Raw genomic sequence first — 16795 nt, forward strand, 5'->3', positions numbered from 1 at the left:
AAATCATGTCCAATCAATTGAATTTACCACAGGTGGACTCCAATGAAGTTGTAGAAACATCTCAAGGATGATCAATGGAAACAGGATGCACCTGAGCTCAATTTTGAGTGTCATAGCAAAGGGTCTAAATTCTTATGTAAATAAGGTATTTTTGTTTTTTAATACATTTGCAAACATTTATAAAAGCTGTTTTCGCTTTGTCATTATGGGGTATTGTGTGTAGATTGAGGAGGGAAAAAATATTTTAATCCCTTCTAGAGTAAGGCTGTAACGTGGAAAAAGTCAAGGGGTGTGAATACATTCCGAATGCACTGTATGTTATGCCATTGTTTTTAGTGGAAGGAGTTTTTATTCTTAAGTGTTTTGTTGAGTTTATAACCTCCATAGCAAATTAAAATGTTATCCCACTCCTATGTGTTGCAGGAGATTGATGGCAAAGCCCTCCTGTTACTACGCAGCGACATGATGATGAAATACATGGGCTTGAAGCTCGGGCCTGCCCTCAAACTCACATTCCACATCGACAGGTTCAAACATGGACGCCCTTATTGAGCTCATCAGCGTCCCCCCACCCCGCAACCCTGCTACTACTACTCACCCCCCCTCCCCTCTACAGGATATAATGCACTGCATACTACTGGACTGACCATCACATGTAGCTTCCGCCACTAGGCTACGATACCTAGTGTCATATATCCCCCTCCCTTTCTCTGCCGCATCTAAGAAGCCCTGTGGCGAACTTCTCTTATTTCGATTTTATTTCTGTTGTGTGGCACAATCCAGCCCTACGGCAGCATGGGATATGCAGACTGACTGACTCGCCCACATCTCCTCCTCATCCATCATGTTACTTGCCTGTTTTTCTATTCCATATTCTCTTACAACAACCTCTACCAATGATGCCCTCCCTGTGTGTAGACATTTTTTTTACTGTAATGGCCATTTTAGGCCAGAGTTTTTAATTACATTGTTTTTGATGGCTTTCTTTTTGTTTGATCAAGTACATTTCTTTTTTTGTACCCTCCCTGAAAATATGGACTTGCATTAAGCCATTTTGGCTGTTTTTGTATGAAATAAGTATACTGAACATAAATACAAATGCAACATGTAAAGTGTTGGTCCCAAGTTTCATGAGCTGAAATAAAAGATCCCAGAAATGTTCCATACGCACAAAAAGCTTATTTCTCTCAAATGTTGTGCACAAATTTGTTTACATCCTTGTTAGTGAGCATTTTTCATTTGCCAAGATAATCCATCCACTTGACAGGTGTAGCATATCAAGAAGCTGATTAAACAGCATGATTATTACACAGGTGCACCTTGTGCTGGGTACAATAAAAGGCCACTAAAATGTGCTGTTTTGCCACAGATGTCTCAAGTTTTGAGGGAGCGTTCAATTGGCATGCTGACTGCAGGAATGTCCACCAGAGCTGTTGCCAGAGAATTGAATGTTCATTTCTCTACCATACGTCGCCTCCAACGTCATTTTAGAGAATTTGGCATTACTTCCAACCGGCCTCACAACCACAGACCACGTGTAACCACGCCAGCCCAGGACCTCCACATCTGGCTTCTTCACCTGCGGGATCGTTTGAGACCAGCCACCCGAACAGTTGATGAAACTGTGGGTTTACTGTGAATGTCTGCACAAACTGTTAGAAACCGTCTCAGGGAAGCTCATCTTTGTGCTCATCGTCCTCACCAGTGTCTTGACCTGACAGCAGTTCGGCGCCGCATCCGACTTCAGTAGGAAAATGCTCACCTTCGATGGCCAGTAGCACGCTATAGAAGTGTGCACTTCACAGATGAATCCCGGGTTTCAACTACCGGGCAGATGGCAGATAGCGTGTATGGTGTCGTGTGGGCGAGCAGTTTGCTGATGTCAATGTGAACAGAGTGCCCCATGGTAGCGGTGGGATTATGGTATGGGCAGGCATAAGCTACGGACAACGAAGACAATTGCCTTTTATCATGACGAGATCCTGAGGCCCATTGTCACGCCATTCATTCGCCGTCATCACGATAATGCACGGCCCCATGTCGCAAGGATCTGTACACAGTTCCTGGAAGATGAAAATGTCCCAGTTCTTCCATGGCCTGCATACTCACCAGACATTTCACCCATTGAGCATATTTGGGATGCTCTGGATTGACGTGTACGACAGCGTGTTCCAGTTCCCACCAATATCCAGCAACGTCGCACAGCCATTGAAAGTGGGACAACATTCCACAGGCCATAATCAACAGCCTGATCAACTCCTTGCGAAAGAGATGAGGCAAATGGTGGTCACACCAGATACTGACTGGTTTTCTGATCCACGCCCCTACTTTTCTTTTTAAAGATATCTGTGACCAACATATGCATATCTGTATTGCCAGTCATGTGAAATCCATAGATTAGGGCTTTTCTGTATATGAACTGTAACTTAGTAAAGTCTTTTAAATTGTTGCACATTGCGTTTTATATTTTTGTTCAGTGTAATTAATTCCAGGGGGGAAAAAACGAGGTTTTTCCCAGCTGTTTGGGATTTGTTCTGAATTGTATTTTTGTTTGGAGGCATGGTTTTCAAACAGTATGACACACTACATTATCAAAACACATTATACTGTGCTGAAGAAATATTGACATGATAAACTGTTGCTTTTATCTTGTTATGGATGTTTACAATGACTTATTTGTACTTTTTTAATTTTTATACTATATTATTAGAGTTCATACATTGAGAGCTTTATCATAGGCATTAATGTTCAATAAAGATACAATAACTGTTTATCTGTCAGTCATACTTTCTTCATTTGTAAACAGTATGGGCATAGCGTGAAGTTATTTAGCCGACATCCACATAGCGGTTTTTGGGTGGTCCAACTGTGTTAGAGTTGTCAAATCCACATACCTAAAGCGGACGTTGTCATTGAGATAAATCCCCATGAAGCCTTGTTTACAAGTTCGAACACTGGAATGTGAGATGTAATTTACACCTCGACTAGGCTGATAGAAGTCCTCATTTTGTTTAATGATTTTCATTTGGAGTGTAATTTCCATATGGCCCACACTTTCTCGTTCTGAACTTCTAACACAAGTGGGACGGGTGTGGCTTCATGAAAATGATCTAGAACAGCCGCTCACCGATTTGACATCTCCAACACAAGTTACACCTCGGTTATCGACATTAACGCTTGATCTGATTGAATCTCGGCCAAAGTCTCAAGATGAGTGAATAGCATGAAGAGTTATGCAGTAATTGTTTTTGTACATTTTCAGTTTTGGTATAGTGGCTCAAGATTGAGTAAATATTGAAATCATACTCTTTATTGCTCCAGGAAATGTTTGATGGACGACAGTTGGCCAACAGAGGGCAGGTGAGCTCCATCCATCCAGATTTACTCAGTCCTGTCTCCTTGATTCCTCTCCTTGAGGCTCAGGCACATGTTCTGCCATGAGTCATTTAGTCTGAATTGGAGACCCAACTTACTATTTGCATAAATTATTTGGACATACTATTTGGACATACTATTTGCATAAATGTTTTTCCTTTGAGGTGTCCCAAGTGATGCTACAAGTAAATTAGCCCATATGTTGCGTAACACCTGGGTGCTTATTGAATTTAGTAGCTCTTTTCTGACTGGTGAGCTAGATTCTCCAAAGCAAATTGTAACATAATTCTTACATCAAAGTTAGCCTATTATTTTCACGTTTCCCTGACAAAATAGCTAGGAAAGTGATCGTAATTTGAAGTGATAGTTATTCCAAYGAATTAAAGTGTGAATGAGAGTTAGGCCTGTGTGCGTGACGTATCGATTGCAGCAGAAGCATTAAAAGTGCGGATGTGACCACATCCTCACAGCAAAAACAGGAAAGTGCATGTGAGGGTTAACTGACCAAACCCACTGATCAGTGCCGATTAGGGAGGTTTGTGTATGTGCTTGCGTGCGTGCGTGTCAGTTAGACTTGTTCCTGTGTGTGTATTTGTGTGCCTGTGTGCAAGACAATTCTAACAAGATCAAGGGTATAGGCTATGTTTGTTGATGTCTAATAGTAGCCACGGTGTCATTCATGAAAAAATAGCTATTTATAGACCTCCCAGCTCCTTGCTCTTTATGTTGTGCTCACATCATGTGAGTTTCACAAAAACTGAACAAACATGAATGAGTCGGGTTTAAACTGCTGACAGGGAGGCGAGCAGAGACAGTGGCGTTAACAGAATGCCATCTGACTCACCCACAGTTTTAGCTAACTGATGGTGACATTCTCGTGGGAATGCCAGAGACTTTTAGGAAAGACCCGAATAGGAAATTCCCTGCCCATTGAGCAAAATTACGTTGAAAATATGTATTATACACGTATTTTCCAGGCGTTGAAACAAGGTTCATTTTCGGTTCTGATGAAAGCTGAAAATATGTCTTTTCCAAACGTTGAAAATATGTATTTTCCAGACTTTGAAAACGGATGCAGAACACATTGGAGTTGGATTCTATTGCATTGACACACTACTCAGCCTGTACTACACACAGACCTAAACAATCAGAGCTGCAGTATGCCTATATGCAAATAGACCATTGTCATACAGTGCATTCGGACAGTATTCAGACCCTTTGACTTTTTCCACATTTGTAACGTTACAGCCTTATTCTAAAATAGATTTTTTTTAAATGTCCTCATCAATCTACACACAATAATTACACATGCAAAAACTGTTTTTTATTAATGTTTGGAAGTGTTTAAAAAATAAAACACTGAAATATCACATTTACATAAGTATCCACAATCTGGCTTGACAATCTGGACCCCCTATTTCTGAAACTGTCCGCCGCCATTGTCGCACCCCCTATTACCAGCCTGTTCAACCTCTCCTTCGTATCATCTGAGATCCCCAAGGATTGGAAAGCTGCCGCGGTCATCCCCCTCTTCAAAGGGGGAGACACCCTGGACCCAAACTGTTACAGACCTATATCCATCCTGCCCTGCCTATCTAAGGTCTTCGAAAGCCAAGTCAACAAACAGATCACTGACCATCTCGAWTCCCACCGTACCTTCTCCGCTGTGCAATCCGGTTTCCGAGCCGGTCACGGGTGCACCTCAGCCACGCTCAAGGTACTAAACGATATCATAACCGSCATCGATAAAAGACAKTACTGTGCAGCCGTCTTCATCGACCTGGCCAAGGCTTTCGACTCTGTCAATCACCATATTCTTATCGGCAGACTCAGTAGCCTCGGTTTTTCTAATGACTGCCTTGCCTGGTTCACCAACTACTTTGCAGACAGAGTTCAGTGTGTCAAATYGGAGGGCATGTTGTCCGGTCCTCTGGCAGTCTCTATGGGGGTACCACAGGGTTCAGTTCTCGGGCCGACTCTTTTCTCTGTATATATCAATGATGTTGCTCTTGCTGCGGGCGATTCCCTGATCCACCTCTACGCAGACAACACCATTCTGTATACTTCTGGCCCTTCCTTGGACACTGTGCTATCTAACCTCCAAACGAGCTTCAATGCCATACAACACTCCTTCCGTGGCCTCCAACTGCTCTTAAACGCTAGTAAAACCAAATGCATGCTTTTCAACCGTTCGCTGCCTGCACCCGCACGCCCGACTAGCATCACCACCCTGGACGGCTCCGACCTAGAATATGTGGACATCTATAAGTACCTAGGTGTCTGGCTAGACTGCAAACTCTCCTTCCAGACTCATATCAAACATCTCCAATCCAAAATCAAATCTAGAGTCGGCTTTCTATTTCGCAACAAAGCCTCCTTCACTCACGCCGCCAAACTTACCCTAGTAAAACTGACTATCCTACCGATCCTCGACTTTGGCGATGTCATCTACAAAATAGCTTCCAATACTCTACTCAGCAAACTGGATGCAGTTTATCACAGTGCCATCCGTTTTGTTACTAAAGCACCTTATACGACCCACCACTGCGACCTGTATGCCCTAGTCGGCTGACCCTCGCTACATGTTCGTCATCAGACCCACTGGCTCCGGGTCATCTACAAGGCTATGCTAGGTAAAGTGCCGCCTTATCTCAGTTCACTGGTCACGATGGCTACACCCACCCGTAGCACGCGCTCCAGCAGGTGTATCTCACTGATCATCCCTAAAGCCAAAACCTAATTTGGACGCCTTTCCTTCCAGTTCTCTGCTGCCTGCGACTGGAACGAATTGCAAAAATCTCTGAAGTTGGAGACTTTTATCTCCCTCAACAACTTTAAACATCTGCTATCCAAGCAGCTAACCGATCGCTGCAGCTGTACATAGTCCATCTGTAAACTACCCACCCAATTTACCTACCTCACCCCCCATACTGCTTTAATTTATTTACTTTTCTGCTCTTTTGCACACCAGTATCTCTACTTGCACATGATCATCTGATGATTTATCACTCCAGTGTTAATCTGCTAAATTGTAATTATTCGATTTATTGCCTACCTCATGCCTTTTGCACACATTGTATATAGATTCTCTTTTTTTCTACCATGTTATTGACTTGTTTATTGTTTACTCCATGTGTAACTCTGTGTTGTTGTCTGTTCACACTGCTATGCTTTATCTTGGCCAGGTCGCAGTTGCAAATGAGAACTTGTTCTCAACTAGCCTACCTGGTTAAATAAAGGTGAAATAAAAAATAAAAAAATTCAGATCCTTTACTCAGTACTTCGTTTAAGTACATTTGGCAGCGATTAAAGCCTCAAGTCTTCTTGGGTATGACACTACAAGCTTTGCACACTTGTATTTGGGGAGTTTCTCCAATTCTTCTCTGCAGATCCTCTCAAGATCTGTCAGGTTGGATGGGGAGCGTTGCTGCACAGCTATTTTCAGGTCTCTCCAGAGATGCTCGATCGAGTTCAAGTCCGGGCTCTGGCAGTCAGATATTTGTCCCGAAGCCACTACTGCGTTGTCTTGGCTGTGTGTTTAGGGACATCGTCCTGTTGGAAGGTGAACTTTCGCCCCAGTCTGAGGTCCTGAGCGCTCTGGAGCAGGTTTTCATCAAGGATCTCTGTACTTTGCTCCGTTCATCTTTCCCTCGATCCTGACTAGTCTCCCTACCACTGAAGAACATCCCCACAGCATGATGATCCCATCACCATGCTTCACCATAGGGATAGTGCCAGGTTTCCTCCAGACTTGATGCTTGGCATTCAGGCCAAAGAGTTCAATCTTGGTTTCATCAGACCAAAGAATGTTACTTTTCATGGTCTGAGAGTCCTTTAGGTGCCTTTGGCAAACTCCAAGCGTGCTGTCATGTGCCTTTTCCTGAGGAGTGGCTTCCATCTGGCCACTCTACCATAATGCCGAGATTGGTGGAGTGCTGCAGAGATGGTTGTCCTTCTGTAAGGTTCTCCCATCTCCACAGAGGACCTTGGGAGATCTGTCAGAGTGACCGTCGGGTTCTTGGTCACCTTCCTTCCCGATTGCAGTTTGGCCGGGCGGCCAGTTCTAGGAAGAGTCCTGGTAGTTCCAGACTTCTTCCATTTAATAATGGAGGCCACTGTGTTCTTGGGGGCCTTCAATGCTGCAGAAATGTTTTGGTACCCTTCCCCAGATCTGTGCCTCTACACAATCCTGTCTTGGAGCTCTACAGGGAAATTCCTTCGACCTCATGGCTTAGTTTTTGCTCTCACATGCACTGTCAACTGTGGGACCTTATATAGACAGGTGTGTGCCTTTCTAAATTATGTCCAATCAATTGAATTTACCACAGGTGGACTCCAATGAAGTTGTAGAAACATCTCAAGGATGATCAATGGAAACAGGATGCACCTGAGCTCAATTTTGAGTCTCATAGCAAAGGGTCTGAATACTTATGTAAATAAGGTATTTCAGTTTTTATTTTTTATAAATTTGCAAACATTTATAAACATCTGTTTTCGCTTTGTCATTATGGAGTATTGTGTGTAGATTGAGGATTTWAAAAAAACACACATTTTAGAATAAGCCGGTAATGTAACATAATGTGGAAAAAGGGAAGGTGTCTCAATACTTTCCGAATACACTATATGCTGCTGTTACTGTTTATTATCTATCCTTTTGCCTATTCACTTTATCACTACCTAGATGTACATATCTACCTCAATTACCTCGTACCCCCGCACATCGACTCGGTACTGGTACCCCATGTACAGTGGGGAGAACAAGTATTTGATACACTGCCGATTTTGAAGGTTTTCCTACTTACAAAGCATGTAGAGGTCTGTAATTTGTATCATAGGTACACTTCAACTGTGAGAGACGGAATCTAAAACAAAAATCCAGAAAATCACATTGTATGATTTTTAAGTAATTAATTTGCATTTTATTGCGTGACATAAGTATTTGATACATCAGAAAAGCAGAACTTAATATTTGGTACAGAAACCTTTGTTTGCAATTACARAGATCATACGTTTCCTGTAGTTATTGACCAGGTTTGCACACACTGCAGCAGGGATTTTGGCCCACTCCTCCATACATACCTTCTCCAGATGCTTCAGGTTTCGGGGCTGTCGCTGGGCAATACGGACGTTCAGCTCCCTCCAAAGATTTTCTATTGGGTTCAGGTCTGGAGACTGGCTAGGCCACTCCAGGACCTTGAGATGCTTCTTACGGAGCCACTCCTTAGTTGCCCTGGCTGGGTGTTTCGGGTCGTTGTCATGCTGGAAGATCCAGCCACGACCCATCTTCAATGCTCTTACTGAGGGGAGGAGGTTTTTGGCCAAGATCTCGCGATACATGGCCCCATCCATCCTCCCCTCAATACGGTGCAGTCGTCCTGTCCCCTTTGCAGAAAAGCATCCCCAAAGAATTATGTTTCCACCTCCATGCTTCACGGTTGGGAGGGTGTTCTTGGGGTTGTACTCAACCTTCTTCTTCCTCCAAACACGGCGAGTGGAGTTTAGACCAAAAAGCTCTATTTTTGTCTCATCAGACCACATGACCTTCTCCCATTCCTCTCTCTGGATCATCCAGATGGTCCATTGGCAAACTTCAGACGGGCCTGGACATGCGCTGGCTTGAGCAGGGGGACCTTGCGTGCGCTGCAGGATTTCAATCCATGACAGCGTAGTGTGTTACTAATGGTTTTTCTGGAGACTGTGGTCCCAGCTCTCTTCATGTCATTGACCAGGTCCTGCCGTGTAGTTTTGGGCTGATCCCTCACCTTCCTTATGATCATTGATGCCCCACGAGGTGAGATCTTGCATGGAGCCCCAGACCGAGGGTGATTGACCGTCATCTTGAACATCTTCCATTTTCTAATAATTGCGCCAACAGTTGTTGCCTTCTCACCAAGCTGCTTGCCTATTGTCCTGTAGCCCATCCCAGCCTTGTGCAGGTCTACAATTTTTATCCCTGATGTCCTTACACAGCTCTCTGGTCTTGGCCATTGTGGAGAGATTGGAGTCTGTTTGATTGAGTGTGTGTACAGGTGTCTTTTATACAGGTAACAAGTTCAAACAGGTGCAGTTTTAAACAGGCTAATGAGTGGAGAACAGGAGGGCTTCTAAAAGAAAAACTAACAGGTCTGTGAGAGCCGGAATTCTTACTGGTTGGTAGGTGATCAAATACTTATGTCACGCAATAAAATGCAAATTAATTACTTAAAAATCATACAATGTGATTTTCTGGATTTTTGTTTTAGATTCCGTCTCTCACAGTTGAAGTGTACCTATGATAAAAATTACAGACCTCTACATGCTTTGTAAGTAGGAAAACCTTCAAAATCGGCAGTGTATCAAATACTTGTTCTCCCCACTGTATATAGCCAAGTTATCACTACTCATTGTGTATTTATCCCTTGTGTTATTATTTGTCTATTTTTCTATTATATAACAAAAACAATCTCTGCATTGTTGGGAAGTGTTCGTAAATAAGCATTTCACTATAAGTCTACACCTGTTCGTAAAGAAGCATGTGACAAATACAATTTGAGGTCCTCTGAATTATCTCACCCTAGTGAAGCTGCAGTTTGTTTATTTACCTTCTAGGAGAGAGGTTAATTCAGATTCAGGTCCTAAAACAACCCTAAAACAACCATTCTCTGCAAATAGTCAGAATGCAGGCATGCATGATAATGCAACCTCCCACATTCAACCAGGCTTTCAGGAACCTGCCCCTGCTATCAATAATTAACTCAGCAACTGATCCTGTGTTTGTTCTGTCCTAATTCCCGTGAGGCTTCTACTTAGTCATCAAATAATCAACTAAACTACAAACTTTTGGGTCAATGTTTTTTTCTGAATAATATAGTGCTAATATAGTCATATAGTAACAATGGGCACAAGTTCCAAAACAAATGTATGTTTGGATAGTGTTATGTAAGAATGCAATGTAGAACATTGTAGTAAAATGGTCCAATCACTACTACATGGTTGAAACCCCTGAATAGGATATTTTAGTTGGAGAGAAGCTTACTCAATGTCCTATTTACAAAGGGAATAGCCTACAGCATGAGATACAACTGCAAATAAGGGTGTATAGACGAGGGCCAATACAATGATTTAAAAAATGACAAAAAACCTTTTGCATAGAATTGCTAGCACTTTATGAGACAGATTATTGAGAGCGAAATACTAGTGTTATCCAGTTAGCATGTTTGATAAGCCTGCAGGCCTGGTCAGCTTGCTTTATCAGAGAGGGGTTGGGGGTGGGGACCACAGCCCATGCGTGACTAGGTATGGCCACTGTGCCCTCATTGGTGCAGGGCCCGGAGATTACACTGAGCTCATGGGAAGCCTCCACACCAGCTGTAGTACCTGGAAATAGAACGCTTGGGCCTGTTCAGGAGGTAGACATGTAAAGTGTAGATAGAATTGACTACCATGTGTAACGGAGAATGAGAAGAATATTAACATTACGCAACATATTTCTAGATGCAACAGTCTGATCTTTCAGCCCCAGTGTGATCTCTCAGCCCGTGTGGGGGTGCTGAAGCTAGGAGCAGTTTGAGATACAAATAGATAGGCTTGTGTAGAATGGACCAGGTGTAGCAGAGAATGAGAAGAATATTGACACTATGCAATAGTGTCAAGATGCAACCTGAATTTTTCAGCCATAGTGATCTTTCAGCCCCAGTGYGGGGGTGCTGAAGCTAGGAGCTGTTAGAGATACAAATGGATAGGCTTGTGTAGAATGGACCATGTGTAACAGAGAATTAGAGGAATATTAGCACTATACTTGTTTCCATATGCAACAATGCGATCTGTCTGCCCAAATGAGGGTGCTGAACACTGTTTAGGGGTGGTCTTTGTCAGGAATCCTAGGGCCTCTTAGGGGTAAATCCCACAGAGAAATCCCCATGCACCAAAAACTCCATCCACTTCATTTCAAGAAGTAGTTTTTAATGTAACTTTTTTTCACATTGGAAAATTTCCTTGGTCTGTATATGCAGTATTTTGTTTCTATCAGTCTTTCTCTACATGTGGGTTTTGAGCTTTGACATATCGAGAAAACAGCAAGCCGACACAGGAAGAAGACAAGTTGCGTAGCTAGCAGTTGTTGTGGGTGAGCTGCCTTGTCTGAGAGAAAGAGAAAAACAGAAACAGGCTAACTGTAAACTTCTTCCAGTCACACCCTGCTTAGCCTATGTCTAGACTGGCCCCTCTGTAGGAGACTGAGACATAACAAGGGATTGAGTGAGCAAACAGGTGTATGGAACATAATCCCATTTAACTCTGGATGCACAATGATTAAGAAACCACTTTTTTTATTGATGCTAAAGAGGGACCTTGCAATGCAGTGTGTTTTCAGATATACAGTATGTGGAGCCAGTGGTCTGCCAGTTAGTCAACCTGCCTCAGCACAGCCTGCACTGGCAGTTTCCAGGAAGACCCTGTAGACTGGGCATGGACCCTGCAACCTTTACTAAGGATGGTGCCAAGAGGCAGCGCAATTGTAGCTTATGCCCCAGCCTTTCTCATGACAACCCAAGTAACCCCACATGCCCTCGGCTGAATCTAGAGTTTTTGTGTTTGGCAAACACAAATGTAAGTTACATTAAGATCAAGTGAGTTTCATTTAGAGCAAACCTCSAGTTGATTCCATGTTTCAATTTGGCTTTAAGGGCTAACTTGTTCTACACAATTGAACTACTGAAAATAGATGTCTCTTTTAGAATGAGTTAGACAAAAGTGAGGACTTGTTACTCATCAAGTTCCAAAAAAATGTATCTTAAACTGGCAATATGTAACTTTTTGGGCAACCTGACCAAATGCACATATAAAATGTGAGTTATAGATCTATCAATCTACTGGAAAGCAAGTCTAAGAAGCGGTAGATCTGTTCTATGTGCGCTATTTCTATGCTTCCCGTTTTGTTTTTGTACAGCATCTTCAAACAGCTGAAACAATATTTTTGGTTATGTGAAATATATTTCACAGCAGCTTAGATGGTACAATGATTCTACACTATCTTCTTCTTTTGTCACTAACTGAAATTAGGCAAACTATGAGTTTTAGCAACCAGGAAATTTGAGTTATTTCTGCATAATGCTACTTTAACTGTTAGATGTGGAGGTGATATTCCCATATAACATCAATCAAGCATTCCATGCCCTGAGGTAAAATACTAACCCCAACCCCATAGAATATTAAACTCATTTGAATTTAATAGAATTAATATCAGGTGGCTATAACATTGCATAAGGCATGGGATATTTATACAGATTTTTTTTTGAAGAAGCCATGCTTGTATATGCCATTTATTATTGGCACTAACCTATACTCATTTTGCTTCCCCAACCAACCATTAAGTGCAGTCTCAGAGCTAACAACTGTCACTAAAGGTGTGCCATACTTCTTTGCCCCTGTGGGGTAGTAATTTACAGGGGATGAATTCAGTTAAACCCCCATCAAGGTAAGCGTAGATTAACCCTGGCCCGCTCCATCTCCCCCAGGTCTCACCTACTTTCTACCCAGCAACATATAGAAAAGTTACCGTAACTCATAGGAACCAGGAAATTCATTCCTCAATCTATTTTTATTAATGGTGTCAGGATGATCAGGAATGCAATGACTAAAACCACAATGTGGGTCCTTCTCCATATCAAAGGTCAAAAATTCAGATTAGAAATTCAGCTTTTTGGTGGATAGCAGTGCACCTTTGAGTTTGATTTTAACACACCAGTCATCATTTTCCATGACAGGATTGAAGGTAATTTGCTGCTTACAGCAGTAAATGTCTGTCATCATAAGACTGTGCATACCTTGAGGGAGATAAAGATATTCCTAAGAAACAGGGACACCTTTGAGATAAATTAATTCAGTATTAAGTTATTTAATATCCTGGACCCTGCAGGCTGGAAAGCCCTGAAGTGGCATAATTCCCTTTAGCCCCCAGATTACGTTTAATGCTCTCCTCTGCAATGAATGTAAAAGCAGGCCACACTTATATCCAGGCCATTTTTATTGATCCTCAAAACCCCGTCTTGACCGCAAAGGGAAGATAAAAACCACCAGTAAAGAAAATAAATTGGCATAATTAATGTAGTTCTATATCTTACATACTTTCCTGTATTAACACAGATGTATACAGTACAAGTAGTAGGTTTGAGAACATCACAACTAAAAGCAATCCTTGCCAAAAGTGAGCTATTCAATTATGATAGACTTCCATTCAAATCCATGAAATGGCATTCTACTTGTACTGCCGCCTCCATTCTTGGAGAGAAATCCAAGCTCTTGGAAGATCAAAAATGAATTTGAGGGGCTTATTTTCAAACAGAAGGCCCAGACCAATTTACWAAAAAAAAATGTTTTTTAAAAGACAAACTTAGAGCTTCCCCTGACCTTACCCAAAACACCAACAGAACTTGATTCTCTCTCTGGACGATCTGTCGGTCTCTGGTTTGTTCTATATTAATTTCTCTGAGAGAGTAATAAATAAATACATCTTACTACTAAACTGCCATTGAGTCCAATGTAGGAGGCAACAGTGTCTTAACATTGAGAAGCCACTCTGAACAAATTCAGCAGTTTTGTTTACATTCATCTCTGGAGAGAAGAGATGCTGGAGGACGATGTCCCATTACAGGCGAGCTGCGACCCAACACAGAACCACACCTCTGGTCACTTCACAAAATGACACCATAGCACTGTGGCTATCCAGACCAGTGTCTCTCGCTCACTCTTCTCTGCGACCTAGCACTGTTAGAGTGAAAGGCACAACACAAAAATGAAAAGCGGAGCAGTAGTTGTTTCCAGTGGGCAACACACTACTCAAGTCTTTCCAAACTCTCCACCCTTCCAGGCCCCTTCAAAGCATCGTTGACTCAGGTCCTCTCTCACTCAGCAGCTGATGGTGCTGGGCAGCTGTTTGCTCACAAAGTCTGAGATGAAGTCAAACTCGTTCTGGCCCAGGAAGAGTTCGGGCAGCTCCTGAATGCGGTCCAGGCCCAGCTCCAYGACCAGGGATGTCAAAACMTCCTCGTCAATCATGTCYGCRTCCATGCCRTTCAAGGCCAGWGCCGGCCCGGCCATCTGYTGCATGTTAGCCAGCTGGGCCGGGCMAATGCRGTACTGGGCTGCCCCGTTGCCCRTGTGGTTGCYGTTCATGGGYCCCAGTGGATGTCCRTGATACTGGGTGTTGAGTTTTTGCAGATGCATGCTGGCCATGAGCTGCTGGGACGTGAGACCACCATTCATATACTGCTGTTGTTGCTGCGGGTGCTGCTGGAGGCTCATGTGATGGTGCTGGGTGTGGTGTTGCTGCTGGGCCTGCCCGTTGTTGTACATCATGTTACCAGACGTAATCTGGTGGTGGCCCATCTGAGCCCCGTTGAGCTGTCTGTTCACGGGCCCCACCATGCCTTGCCGCTGCCTCATGGCCACCTCCATGGTGGCCTGCTGCTGAGGTCCCCCACCGTAGTGCATCATCTGGCCATTGGGCAGGGCTCGAAGGCCGGGCTGAGGCACTACGTGCTGCTGGTTGCCTGCCTGCAGGCCTCCGTTCATGCCCAGTCTGTAGCCGTGGAGGCCCCCGCCGGCAGAGCTGTGGTTCATGGGCATCATTAGATGATCCGCCATGGCTCCTGTCTTTCAGCACAGAGGAAACACCGTTAGAGCGATGCAGTTGATTTTCAACCCATCATGTAGGTAGGTAGAAGTTCAGTGAGCATGCAGTAGCCTACATTTGGCACAGTTGAAGCCAATTAGTGAATAGGTGACATGCCATGGACATATTTGACTTGGCTGCACTAGAGAAACCCGTATGTTTGGATGCATAAGAGCAGTACATGTGAAAAAAAATGGGTTGATTTTGTAACAAGACAATTCATTTAGATATATTTCTCAAACCTCCAAAATATTATGATTACGCAATATTATTTCCTGGAAGAATGTGGCCTACAATGTCCTAAACTGGCAGAGTAAAACCACAAGAGACGCTTCCTAGTCAAGAACCGCCGGGTTTGTGCTCCTTTTCGCGAACACTAGAAAGCCTTTCCACGTCTTCCTCAGTTTCGCTGCAAATGCTCCTCTTTGTGCTTTGCCGATTGAAACACGGGTAGGCTAGCTATCAACCTTGTTACCTTTACAACTGGATATTCGATTGATTTAATAGATATCGACGTCTCGGTCAGTGATGATGCATTAACTATAATTTGGTTTATATTCCCTCCACCAGTGCACATCAAACACAAAATGAAACCAGCTCGGTTATTTTACGCACGTTGCAACAAAGAAGCGAGAAGCGATACATTGACATTATGCATTCCCAAACAGCTGTAGCCTATATTATACGGTTGTTCAAATTTAGGATTGCTTCCCAAATTCAATACATAGCGTCTACAACTTCCTACACTTGTTAATACACACCACTATTTTATGTCTAGCCTATAATTGCATTGCCGATTAATTATTCCAACACTCCTAAAGACAACGAAAATGCTAACAATGGAACATCAACCTCAAGACCTTCACACAAACGCCAGACAGCGAATTCTACAATATATTAAAACAAACACGTACCCGTATCTACTCGGATTAAAGTTCAACGACTTTGCTACTGCTACGTTCTATTTTAGTTTTGCAAAACGAGGTGTYTTCAGATTACAGAATGTATTCCACAGGGTTACACTTCATGCTCAAGCAGGGCCGATGCACAGACTGCTTATTTTCTGGGTCAACTCAGGGATTATACATAAAAAAAATATTTAAAAAACTCAGTGGGAGAGAGGTGGAGCTACGGTTGCCTCTACTTAATATAGCGCATGTGCATAGAAAAAAGGTACACTAGCCAATTTGAATACTCCCTCTGTATTTTTTTTAATAATCAATGTTTCTCCCATAGAGAATGACAGAGGCCTCTAGTGGCCAGTTTTAGCATGTGCAATGCCATTGAGGACGTCCACCATGCTTCTGCCATTTTAAAGTAGTCAACTTTAGATGTAATCTTTATTTAACTAGGCAAGTCAGTTAAGAACAAATTCTTATTTACAATGACGGCCTACCCCTGGCCAAACCAGGACGACACTGGGCCAATTGTGCACCGCCCTATGGGACTCCCAATCACGGCCGGATGTGATACAGCCTGGATTCAAACCGGGGACTGTAGTGACGCCTCTTGCAATGAGATACAGTGCCTTGGACTGCTGTGCCACTCGGGAGCCTATCACTATGGTTTCTCTCCTTCCCTGATAAATGTGGACAACAATGTGTTTTAATAACATGATCTTGTTTCTAAGATGTTGCTGGGTTTTGGTTTAACAAATACAATGTAATTCATAAGAGTTACAGGGGGAAATGTGTTTAATTATAATAGATAGGTAGGTGGTGTGTGTTTTTGTCTATACCTACTGAAGTGTGTGAGTGAGTGCATGAGTGT

General features: G+C 43.0%; 2 protein-coding genes across 3 annotated transcripts in view; one reads left to right on the forward strand and one right to left on the reverse strand.

The window, feature by feature from the left end:
• Positions 1-2771, forward strand: part of LOC112068849 (polycomb protein SCMH1) — a 46920-nt gene extending 44149 nt beyond the window's left edge. Inside the window, 1 exon segment of the mRNA XM_070438316.1 lies at positions 424-2771. Within this exon segment, the coding sequence (XP_070294417.1) occupies positions 424-552 (129 nt within the window). The 3' untranslated portion in view covers positions 553-2771.
• A 10901-nt stretch (positions 2772-13672) lies between these two features.
• On the reverse strand, positions 13673-16079 carry LOC112068846 (cbp/p300-interacting transactivator 3). Of its 2 annotated transcripts, none has more exons than XM_024136059.2 (2): positions 15940-16079; positions 13673-15002 (listed from the first exon to the last, which is right to left on the reverse strand). In XM_024136059.2, the coding sequence occupies exon 2, from the start codon at positions 14995-14997 to the stop codon at positions 14260-14262; it is 738 nt and encodes a 245-aa protein (XP_023991827.1). In that variant the 5' UTR covers positions 14998-15002; positions 15940-16079; the 3' UTR covers positions 13673-14259. The 2 variants fall into 2 exon arrangements, with proteins under 2 accessions (XP_023991827.1, XP_023991826.1); XM_024136058.2 differs by having other exon boundaries at positions 13673-15006; positions 15940-16050.
• Positions 16080-16795: the final 716 nt, after the last annotated feature.

The sequence above is a fragment of the Salvelinus sp. IW2-2015 genome, unplaced genomic scaffold, assembly GCF_002910315.2.
Source record: "Salvelinus sp. IW2-2015 unplaced genomic scaffold, ASM291031v2 Un_scaffold768, whole genome shotgun sequence".
In the NCBI taxonomy this organism is placed as follows: Eukaryota; Metazoa; Chordata; class Actinopteri; order Salmoniformes; family Salmonidae; genus Salvelinus; species Salvelinus sp. IW2-2015.